At 29.5% G+C, this 13001-nt stretch overlaps 1 protein-coding gene across 1 annotated transcript; it reads right to left on the reverse strand.

Annotated features, from left to right (window-relative positions):
* Positions 1 to 6508: 6508 nt before the first annotated feature.
* On the reverse strand, positions 6509 to 9940 carry LOC101221795 (chloroplast processing peptidase). Its single transcript, XM_004149380.3, has 6 exons — positions 9535 to 9940; positions 8768 to 8830; positions 8613 to 8681; positions 7680 to 7766; positions 7286 to 7353; positions 6509 to 6876 (listed from the first exon to the last, which is right to left on the reverse strand). The coding sequence occupies exons 1-6, from the start codon at positions 9742 to 9744 to the stop codon at positions 6807 to 6809; spliced, it is 567 nt and encodes a 188-aa protein (XP_004149428.1). The 5' UTR covers positions 9745 to 9940; the 3' UTR covers positions 6509 to 6806.
* Positions 9941 to 13001: the final 3061 nt, after the last annotated feature.

Here is a 13001-nt window from a genome sequence, read left to right on the forward strand (position 1 = left end):
TTAATAAAAACCAAACGTTTGCATGTGCTAGGGCCGGTTTTATTAAGACGTGATTAATTAATAACTTGAGAAGCCCCTAAGTTACTAATTGATTTGTATTCTTGAACTATCTTGATCATGCAATGCTGAAAAAGAATTATTCTAAATACAACCTAAAATCCACAAACAAAGCATGTTTCAAATTTGTTACTTATAATCAACATATATATTAGTGTGCAAAAAATATTATGCATTAACCCCTTGACTATACATAGAAATTAAAAAACATCAAATGTGTTCGATTTTGCTACTTGGTGATTAACACACTTGTACGAAGCACAGTAGGGATTAAAAGTCAGTCTAGAAGAATTTGCCTTAGATCAAATCAAAAAATATGCCCTTATAATAGGGCACAACGATGCTAAGAAGAATTTGCCCTTATCAATACCTACATGTTACAAATGCGTAAATGGATTACATTGAGATTGTTTACAATGTATTATCTCGTATCATTATCTTTTTACTATTATCGTTACCGTTTAGGATCAAATAACAGTATAGTAAAAGTTGGTAAAAGTGAATGTGATTGATCATAAACTTTTCCTAATAACATTATAGGTAACAATAATAAATATCCATCAGAGCAATAATTGAAATTTGTTCAAAAGTATTTGAAAACATCTCCAACATGACATAATTACGTGGTTGTCAAATGGAATCAAATTGATCCCCTCTACTCTTGAATTGAATTGCATTTATTGATTATAGATTTGTGGTGGACACCACAATTATGATAGAGAAGTACACAACAAACTTAATTCATTGTGGTCAACTTTTCCATATTACCATTAATGTATTACTTCTCTCATTCTCATTAGCTAAGGGTGGCCTTAATATGTACATAAAAGCTTTGTTAATGTTGAGGATGGTCGTCAGGAGGTCTTATGGTAGTGTGTATCTATGATCGGCACAAGATTATGGTTTATGATTTGCTTCGAGAAACAGACTTATCCTAATGAATTACTTCAACTTGTTATTGTGAACATTAAAAGATCGTTTGATAATGTTTATGTTTCTCATTTATTGAAACAAATGTGTTTGATAACTATTCTCGTTTATCATTTCGAAAATTTTCAAAAAAAATTCAAAAAAATTGATAAACTATTAGAAATAATATCTTTTGAGGTATGAGTTGATGAACTAGTTTTGATTATTTTGAAAAACAATGAGAGTGAATAGGACCCAAAACCCAAAACATATTATTTAATGAACATCAAAATAACAATTGATGACAATTAATTCCTATACCCACAACATGTTTTAAAGAAAAATTATCCACCATAGTATTTAAGACATGCATATATTTTCAATCTCTTTCAATAATTTCACATGATGTTTATTTTGTATTGTAATTAAATGATTGGGAATATAAGATAGCTTATTGAAATTATATTAAAACAAAAAAGAAAATAAATGGTTTCTCTTCTTCATGTTATCAAGTTGCTGAATATCTCATAAAGCATTATTTTAGATAATAAAATAAAAATTAATCATGCCCTCAATATCTTCTGATTCCTTTTGCCCATCCGATTTAATCAAGGCAAACACATTCAATGTAGTTTATGTGAGTTTTCTCATTACGTTGAAGCTTTTTGGTCGTCAACCAAATAATTTTTGTTGACAAAATTTTTTATTGACATTTCTTGGCCATCGACAAGGACTATGATTATATTAGTGAATCTAATTGATAATTTTTTTAAAACAACGCTAATTAGACACATAAATGTAAACGTTTGGGTCCTATTAATCAAGAAAAATCAACTTCTTGTTTGATAGGATTGTAGACTTAAAAAAACATAATAAAACAAAAGCTATGTTAGGCACAAGACCAAAAGCTAATATGGATGACTTATTAGATAGACATTATATTCTAAAATTTTAGAAACTTGAAAGTAAGAAAATTTGTTAGACATTTTTAAAAAAAAAAAGTTTAAAAAGGTTAAATTGGTAATTTAGTGATACGTTCACATGTAGATAATCTGTCCAATTGTAGAAATGTTGACATTTTGATAACAAAATTGACTATTGTCCCATTAACCAAACTTATATGATATACTTGTTTTGAAAATGTGTACTATAAAAAGTGTCACCCAAAGAAATTCAAATTCTCCTCTCCACTTTTGAGTCAAAATATGTATATTTTTAGATGGGAAACAGCTGACTATTAAAAGATGATTGAAATTTTGAATAGTCTCTTCAACCCCACCTACAATACCTCCACAAACAAAATTATGACACTATACTATTGGAACAAAATTATAAGAAGAGAAAAATGAAAAGTTTTTTTCTCTTTGTTTGAAGTGTGAATGGAAGAAGGCATTGGTTGGAAACGCAAGTTGCTTGAAAAGATAGAAAGGACATAGCAATGGTTGAGAGAGTTGGAGAAGTCAATTAAATACTTTTCATTTGTTGGCAGTTTTTTTCTTCTCTACAAATAAATAAATAAAGTTGTCCGAATCAAATCATATAAATGGATGGAGATAATCCAACTAACTTTTAATTATATTTACATTATACAATCTTCACTTCCCTCGTTTAATGCATATATCTTATGCAATAACTCACTCTTTTCTTTTCTATCAACTTTCTAAAACAAATACTTTTAACTTTTACCCCACTTAGTATTCTAAAAAATACTACTTCAATTTACTTATATATCATTAACAACGGAAAAAGTCGACTTTAAACACATAACCTCTTTGAACCACTTGCTTTGATATTATATCTTAAAAACAAATTTTATTATATATCACTAACACCCTTCACTTATAGACTTTGAAATATTTGAAACACCGACATTTGTAATAGCTTAAATTAGGACTGTTCTAATACCATCATAAATCATGCATCGATTGACCCAAAAACTTAATATGTATCATCTAACAATTACGAAGAAAGAACAATAAGTGAAAATGAATATTAATCGAGGAGTTTTAATTATATACATTCACTCATGAGAATAAGCATAATTACAAGTTGTATCTCCAACAAATGAAAACTTGTCAATATGGAAAAATGCTCAAAGTTGAATTTTCTTTTGTTTTTTTATTTCAATTTGGTCCTTTGAACAATTATTTTACCCATTTGTAATTTTTATCTTTTAAGTGTATTAGCAGTTATATATAATTTATACTATATATATATTGGTATAATAGTTAATTTGTATGAAGTATGTTAATGGTAATGGTAATTTCCATCATTTAAAACGTACCCAATTAATTAATATATCTAAATATCAATACTATATTATTGTTACACTAATAGTGTCTTTATTCATCTCAGCTAGATTTTAGGTAATTTCAAAATTATCTTTAAAACATGTATTAAGTATGAGATTTTCTTTTGTAAAGATGGAGAAATATTTATAGAGATTTAATTTGGAAAGCAATGTTTAAGCATAGAGGGCAGAGGAGTGAAGAAGGTTAAAAGGGGAGAGGTGGAGGCCCCAATAGATTAGCTCTTTGATTGAAGAGAAGATTGAAAGTCAAAGTGAAAGCTAAGGATCCTAAGTTCAACAATTTAATAGTATTTGTTATTTTTGGCCAATACTCCAACTTGCCCTTTCTCTTTATTGTTATTTATCACAATTACACCCCTCTATGGCCCTATTCACAATTTACTCCAAATTTAATGCTTGAATGTGATACCTCTTTCTTGGTTACCCCATCCACTTCTATTTGACACATTTACCATATGTTTCATCCAATTTTACAAGACTTGCCACATTTCCTTAATTAACTTTACACCCCTCCATGCAACCTCTTTTTTTTAGTTAAGAAAAACACCAACTTGATGAATATGGCAAAACTTTGATCCATTTAGCTTGAGAGAAGTCTATCTTATCTCTAGATTAGTAAACTCATATCCTAATCTAAATTCGACAAAGATAAATCATATATCAAATCTTTTATAAAGATATTATTATAGTTTCATATGAGGTATCTAGAACTTCAGACTTCTTTCTATTTTCTCGAATTCTCTTACAAACTTAGGCATCTGAGTTCTTTTTCTTCGAAGTGCACCTCCAAACGGTTATAGAAATAAAATATAAGATGATGAAAATTTATTCATTCAAAATTCAAAGTTGGTAAAAAATACACATATATGTATGTATGTATTTGTATATATGTATGCATGCGTATCCATATGTATATGTACATACACTTTTCACAAAATATATGTTGGGTTGGAAATTGGCAAATGCACAAAATTTATTGTTAAATTTTTCAAAATTTTATTAATTTTATTAATTTTTTATATTTTATTTTATTTTATTTTAATATCATATTATTGTTTTACATCTGTGTTTGAATTGTGTCTCATTTTTATGACAAATATTGGAACAAATTTTACCAAATACATTTTATAAATCATACTTTATCATCTTCCATTACCACTAATTTTTTTTTTTTTTTTTTTTGAAAGTGAGGTATATAACATTATGCAAATACAATTTTAAAATTTCTTTTATATTTTTGTTTGACAACTTTTTGAATAAATCTTACTTGAATATAAGTGATCGAATTTCAAATTTTAGAATCAAATGATTGTAGTGCATGTGGACGTGAATTCTCATCATTAAAAAATGAAAAAGAATAAAAGGATAATTAAGGTGATTGGAACGATCCATTGCAAATTGGCTGATATGAAATTGGGCTTTCGATTATTTGTCTTATTCAATGGATGGAGGTTATAGATTCTCGTGTTTTGAAGATGGAAAAACGAAGAAATCATCATTGGGAGATGCATTCCTAATCACCATCATTGAGCATTCGAGGTAAATTAGGTGAGGTATAATGTTTTACATAAACTCAATTTGTGGTTGTGTCGATTGCCCTCTTTCCTTTACTAGTATACTTCACTGTATATCGGTTTCTTTTCTCTAAAATGTCTTCTCTCCCTAAGTTTATCAATAATATTTTACATTTTTAAGATGAATTAAATTGAAATTTGTTTTTTTTTCTCCCAACTAATATTAATCTTATCTTACCATTAAGGTTTGTTCCAATAAAGTTGTTGTGTTTGAATCTTGAAAAATTACACTGATTCTCTTTTATTTTGTTAAGTGGGTTTACACAAAATTAAATCAGCTTTTGTTTTCTTTGGTTTTTCCATCTAATCTTTTCAATTTTTTTAATCTTGTAGAAACAATTTTTTTAGAGTCAGTATTTCTAATCATTCATTTTTTTTTGTTATGGTTTTAATTTTAAATTTATTCAGATAATTTTGAGTATTTTGATACTTTTTATTAACAGAATAATGAATTTTTTTATTCTCAATTTCAGTTCATTATTAATTTGTTATTCGCAACTTTTTCGTAGTTGCTCGTAAAATTTTCTTTATATTAGTGGCGCAAGAATCTAAAATAAGTACAATCACCATAATAATCTTTATCTCAATAAATAAGATTAAGATTATTGTACCATCACGATACAATGTCATATGAGAAGTAAAAACTTTAGATTAGATTAGATCAACAAATTGGTGAATGAAAGTCATGGTAGTAATTATTTTCATCCCATTTGAACAAACTATGCCATGAGATTGTTCAGTAAAGGGATGAAGGACTATGAGTTCAAAATTTAAAATCCAAAGATTATAAAAAAGAGATGTGAAACAATATAAAAGTTAGAAATGAATTAGAGTGTCATAGAGAGCGCATTTTAGAGATGATGTGATACACGAGAATAAATGAAACTTAATGATATATATGTATGTATACATGATTTTCCCAACGTTGAAGTGCTAATTCGTAATGGACTCCTGAAAATTGGGCTTTTCCATATCTGGGCTGAAACAAAACTCATTCACCAAACACTCCTACTTCAATTTTGTTATGATAAATGAAATGAAATTACATTACATCTATTCTTCATTCCAACAATTCATTGATTGTATTTAAGATAAGCTTTTTCCCTCTTTCAATCTTACTATGTCTCATTTGACGGTTTACTGGATTGGCTGCAATAATTCTAATCTTATTCAAATTTTTGAAGATAAGAATGTCACATGCCTTGTGTTGGTTTGAAGAGTCTCATCACATGCTGTTTATTCTAATGATTCTAAATAGTTTTTATGATCAACAAACTGTTGTTTCATAAATAACAAGATGCTTGTTAATTAGGCCTTGTAATCATTTTTATATGATTGAACTATGATGTGGCAAAAGGTAATGTCCATTAAAGCTGGGGTTAAGCTCATTTTGACTTTCAATAATATGTTTACCAACATAAAAATCACAATACCACGTTAACGTAATTGTGTTTAAGATTAAATTCTAAGGTATGCTTAAACTAATTTTAAGACTAAACAGTCACTTTTTTTTTCCTTTCAATTTTTCATGAAAACAAGCCCAGTCCCCGATAATTCACTAACTTTTATTATTAAACAGAAAAAATAACAATGAAATAAAATTTAACTTTTTACAACTTATTGTTTAAAATTGAGATATGTCAATAATCAGCAGAGATTCTAAAGAAACAACATATTTTTATCATTCATCCTTAATTGTACATTTAAAAAGAATATTATAAACAAATAAAAGGGCATGGTTGTTAAAGATAACGAATAAAAAAAGTAACCCTAACTTCCATCACACCTAATACACAAATTTATAAACCACACCTAAGAATGAATAAAATGTTTCTTTAGTATTCATATCCATCCATGCCAAACAAGCCTAATCCTACATGAGATTTGGAACTAAAATAATTTATCACATACAAATAGAATAATGTTTCTGACCTCATTTCAATTTGTTGAATGTATCATTTACTTGTTGGTTTATGGCATGAACACAGGTATCTCCCTATGATGTTTTTTACGGGCAGAGGTCCCCTGTTCAAGTGAGTGACAAGAATTATAAGAACATCGTAGATGAAGTTGAGAGAGAGAAATAAAAACTTGGGGAGCATTCAATTCCAAGAACAATGATACAATTCAAAAATGTTGAAAGACTTTTTCTTTGGAGAGGCAAACTATACAGCATGAGAACTATGGGTGAGCATAGGTCAATTGGAGTCGGTTTTTCGACCACATTGCCACCAAACCAACTACGGTTAGTTTAGTAAATGTTAGAACCGACCTTGACTGTTGAGGAGTAAAGGTCTATCGGTTCTATTTTTTATTTTTTTAAATTTGTCGATTTGGAATATTTCCAAACTGACACCGAACCACCCTGACCCCAATCAGAACCAACGACAACCAGCAAAAATGCATAATATAACATGAAGTTAGGAACACTAACCAAATATGGGAGTCATAGCTGTTGTTGCGGTTGTCGCCCAACACGTAAACATGGCCTTCTGGAATTTGCTGCAAGTTTCAAACAAGTGAAATTAACTACAAACTTGAAACTACAAGTCACATTCCGTAGGAAACCAGTATTATTCAAGTCTGATTCCAACGACTGATCAAAATATCAATGACTTAGCTGTGGTGAAAATCAATGACAGTCTGAAGATGATTTCTAAAGAATATGGGTTCGTTTTGCATTATGAAATCACCTTGACTGCTTAACGATTTCGGTTCATCTATAAAATCTCTAAGGACGTGCTTTAAAAGCCTTATCTCTCTAATAGAAAATTGTAGGAGGAATCGGTAAAAATGAAAACGAAAGTCAAGTTTCAAACAAAACTCACAGTTGACTTTGTGGTGTACATTGGCCGCTCCAGTAAGAAGCTTTCATCCTTAGCAACCCCATTGACATAGAGGCACCCCTGACAAACCTGAAAGGTGTTGGATAAAAACCACATCAATGGTTAGTTTCTTTGACTTCAACACTAAAAGTTCTTCTCCTGCTAATTGATATGGCGTTTTTAGCAGTCAGTGACTCATAAAATGGAAAAGTAGTTAAACATAAACTGCCAATATACATTTTCTTTCATAACTGGACTGTTGAGGAGTCCCATTTCTTGCATTATGTTCGTAGCTCATCGAAATTATTTCAGGCAACAATCTTCTGTATAGGCAAAGCTTGGACCTTAGATACATCAACAAACCCAATTTCTTATTACTAGAGTCACCATTTAAGGGTAGCTATAAGTGTACATTTATTAGTGCACAAAAAGTGGTCACTCCCATTGATACGAAAACACTAGTGACTTAGAATTAGGAACTCTTTTGCTATCAGAATTCCTAATTCTCATACATTAGAACCCTCCATCTATATGATTTCAACCCTAAGGATTGGGTTAGATACAAATTATCTTAAGATCAAAGCTCTTGAGACAAGAACAAGAATAAGTTGCGCTCAAGCTTTGAACGCTCTACAAGATAGGATGATTAATGCCACTCGAATGTTCTTGGCATGCAATTCAATACTTACCAAATTCAAGAAGCTCCCTGAGCTAAACTAAGCACAAAGGCCACAATTGCCTAATGAAAATCCTAATGCCACGTCATTGATCATAGTAAAATGACAAAAATACCCCCTACTGAATAATAGAACATAAAAAGGATAAGATAGAAAAATACTAAGATTACATCAAAATAAATATAAATAATAATTTGATGTCTTAGACATTCATATCACTAGTTATTTTCAATAGAAACATAACAACAATCTTCCATACCTCAACTGTGTCTCCGGCTTTGGCAACAACTCTCTTTACAACAATGTTCTCTTCTCTGAGTGCAGATTGCTATAGCACACCATAATTCCAACACGATCCTGTTAGGAAAAACTGTTCAAGTAAAAGACATGCAGATTAGTCATCTGTCAACTAACCTGTGTCGGGTCTCGGAAGGTTATAATGTCATTTATAGAAGGATTTCTGATAAGATAAGAGGCCTGAAGAAAATGCAACCAGGACATTGATATTAGTTTGAGCAGAGATCACATGAAAATTTTCAGAACAGTCAATGTAAATCACATTAACCATCCTTTTTTTTTCTTTGTTATCTGTGAGTGTCTCAACTAATGTCATAGGACAATGTTTAGACGTTACAAAATGTCATAGGTCATCAATACAACAGAGTTTAAACTTATTCCCCCAAAAGTCCCTCTACTTTGTTCACCTAGCTATGTTACCTCAGCTTAGACCAAACTATTCAAAAACGAGTTTTCGCGTTCAAAAAATGACAGGCTCTTGTAAAACTTATAAAGACGAAAATAATTTCTGTCTAAATTACTGAAATCACATTCCGTTGTCTTGCTCATGATTATACTGTTTTCTATATGTTTGATTCTTTCTTCTTTATATAATAATAGAACTAACAAGAAACTACCAACGTTTTTGTAAACTAATGCATAGTTAATACTTTAATACACATGATTCACCGATACTCTTCGAATATGATATAACTGACACATAATTTTGAAGATTCAGTCGATCGATCGAGCTTCATCATAACCACGCTTAAAATCTCAATCCATTTTCACATCACATGCACAAAAATACCCTAAAACCTAGTGGAAGTCTGAAATTTAAAAAAAAAAAAAATTAAGCACATAATTCGACAGATAAATACAAAACCCAGCTTGAAAAATATTACCGTCTCGACAAGAATTCGATCGCCGACGCGAAGAGTTGGATACATTGATGAGGAAGGAATGGAATGAATCTCCAAAAGCATAGACCACAAGATCAAAAGGACAAGAAATCTAAGGAAAGCGTCAAAGCTAGGCCATCTGGGAAAACCCCAACTGTGAAAAGTCATCCATCGCAGCGAAGAGTAAAACAGAAAGGGCCTCAAAAAGGTCATTCCAGATATGGGAGGAAAGAGAGGAAATGTGTGTGGAGAATGGAGGAGGTCCGATGGAATTTGGATTGAAATTGGAGAAAATGGAAGAGAAAGAGGAGGAAGTGACCTCGTGTGTAAATTTCTGGGAAAGTGAGGAGTGGAGAAAAAAATGAGTTGATACAACGATTTTGTTCTTCAAATGAGACTACGTTCTTCATTCTTCAAATTTTTTCATTTTTCCATTTTTCCATTTTTCATAATCTTAAATTTTAATTTATTTGAGGGTGACTTGTTCGTATGTTCCACTCTACTTTTCATTTTTTTTAATTTCTTTTTATTGGAGAAAATGCAAATACCAAAATAATCTCAACTTTCATATTTGAACTTTCATCAAGTATGTATGAAAAAAAATATTAATCTATCTTAATACAATACATGGTGATGTTACTAATTGTATTTATCAATGTATAATGTTATATTTATAAGTGTTTTGGTTTTAGTAAAAAAACAATTCTTATTTATATTTACTAAATCTAATGTGATCTTTTAAACTAATTAATTATGTATGAATTATTCAAATGAATTTAGTTTAGTCATAATTGACTTATCAAGGCTTTAATTTTTATTTTGCCTTTCAAATACATAATTGACTTGTCTAAATTATTGTATTTAATCGGAGAATTATAAAGAAGGACAAATTTAACAAAATATCACAAAATATATCAACATTGATAGAAGGTTATCTGATAAGCCAATCTTAATCCTCGATCCAAAGATCTAAGTTATTATCGTAGTAAGAACTTTTGAAATAAGAAACTAACATATCCTTATACTAATTTAGATTAACTAAGAGAAAAGTTAGGATTAGATTACCTCCTAGATCAAAGATCTAGAAGCAATATTTGAAAATCTTATTCTAAATTGAGTCACTCCACAATCAAATTTGATCAATGTTAGATTGAATGGTCACATGCATTCTATCACAATAATTGCAAATTAAGGGAAAAACTCTCAAAATGAGATTTCAAATTGCATTCATAATAAATCTTGTTCTTTACCAGTGAAATGATAAAGACATTATATAGTCTCGTAGGGGTTCTATCCTAATTAATGAAAATACCAAAAAGTCTTTAAAACATTAACTAATTTTTTTTATCTTTCAACAACTAATTTTCAACCATCATCTTTAATACTAAGCTATTAATGGTAGTTACCGTAACTGGTTAAATTAAAACAAATGAAAATACAATAAAAATGTGATATTAAGTAAGTCATGAGGTCTTCAAAATGTTGGCTTCATGGAAGCTTAATGTCTACCCCGTAGTCCGCTTCAATCGAGAAAACATTGACATTCAATACTCCAAATGACCCTTCGTCTCTTGTATTAACATGTGACACTTGGAATTGAGGATGACCTGACCTTATCCATTCTTGTACGTGAAGAATAAATGATTCGTTAATCTTTGATGTCTTCGATCTTGTAATTGGTCTGTATGGAACATCATGATTCTTATCGTTTTCTCCCTCTTCAAAATGATTCATCCTCAAATCAAGAAATTCATCACCAACATCAAAAGGACAAAATACAACGGCGTTGAAACAATAATTTTCATTTCCCTCGCCTTGCAGAGTAATTTTGTAGTCATGGAATTTCATATATAAGCCATTCATGGAACTTCACTTGGGATTCTTCGAAAAACAATAGTGATTCTTCCAACAGTGTCTCCACGCTCATTTCCTTGTTTTGAAAATCGTATGCTTGCCACCATATTTTAATTTTGATGCGAATTTTAAGTGGCGTTCTTCTTTGATTTGGCCTTGAAGGACATATGACGTATGACATTGTTGGGTTGAGCTCACCCATTAGGAAACAAGTTCTTTTGTATATAAGAACAAAAATATTTTGTTTTGAAAACAAAATAGATTTAACCTCACTAACTCTCTCACAATACATTTGTTTTTCGACTTTTCTTTCATTTTTTTCTCTAGGTCATAAACTATCCTATGCTTTTCACTCTCGCACCTTTTCTTGCAAGATTAATTTTCAAACAAACTACATGCTTTTGTTTTAGCCTCTTTTTTCTCTAACTCACCCACATCAACATGAACTTCAAGATTATGTTCCCACCTCTCAACTTAGTCTTGTCCATAAAATGATAAACATATTGAGTCGACAATCTAGCAACTCTCACCCATACAAATAAAAAATTCTAACTATTTCGACACATTTCAAAGATTAAGATAACCTTTGAAAAAAAGATATATCAAATCATTATAGTTTGTGTTTAGGGTGGAGACTATTATAATCTGAGTTCTTCACTATTCTTTTTTGGCATACATATATATTGTACATGAAATACACATTTTTCTTCAATTGATTTTATCAAATCTAGTTAATTTAGATGTTCATTTAATAAATTTAACTTTAAACTAGGTTTTTCACCGTCATCAGTAGCTAATTGGTGCCCGTAGAAGAAATTAGACAGAGAAAGGGTTAACAAACATAAATGCTACAAAAATAACTCAAATAATAATGTTTTTTTTTTAATGAAAAACAATAATTAGTTATAAAAAAAATTATCCTTATATGAGTCAAGGAATTTAATTGTATGATATTTGATGGAGAATATTAGGTTAGTGACAATTTATGACCACATGGTGAGTGTGAGATCACCTTTATTGTAAGAATAAAAAGTGAAAAGGAATATAGAAAATGTTTAAATGCTATTTTAATTAATTAAATTCATATATTTATTTGTACTATTTAGGTTTTTAAAATTTATGTTTAAACTTCTAAACTTTATATATTTTAATTTAACCTCTAAGTTTTCGTAACTTAAATTTTAATTGATTCTAATATGATAGTAATATTTTTAACCTTTCTTTGTAACTTTAGAATAATGTTGTTTTCCTTTTGAAACTTTTTAATTGATTCTAATATGATAGTAATATTTTTAACATTCTTCCTAACTTTAGAATAATGTTGTTTTCCTTTTAAAACTTTTGAATTTGTTCTAAAAGAATATTATTTAACTTTAAACTTGTTTCAAATTAAAAGATGGAAATTGATTTGGTGGTCAACGCACGGTTAAATATCCACTATCATATTAATTTTCATAAACATATTACAATCTTTTAAAAAAAAAATTATGAACAAAATTCATTAGATATTTCTTGTGGCATGATTAGAATTCGTAAAGTATATAATAAACCTTGGAGAGTGAGGAGTAGTGAAGAAAGAGAAAAAAAAGAAGAGTAGAATATTTATAATTCTAGGA

This window comes from Cucumis sativus, chromosome 6, assembly GCF_000004075.3.
Source record: "Cucumis sativus cultivar 9930 chromosome 6, Cucumber_9930_V3, whole genome shotgun sequence".
Lineage (NCBI taxonomy): Eukaryota > Viridiplantae > Streptophyta > Magnoliopsida > Cucurbitales > Cucurbitaceae > Cucumis > Cucumis sativus.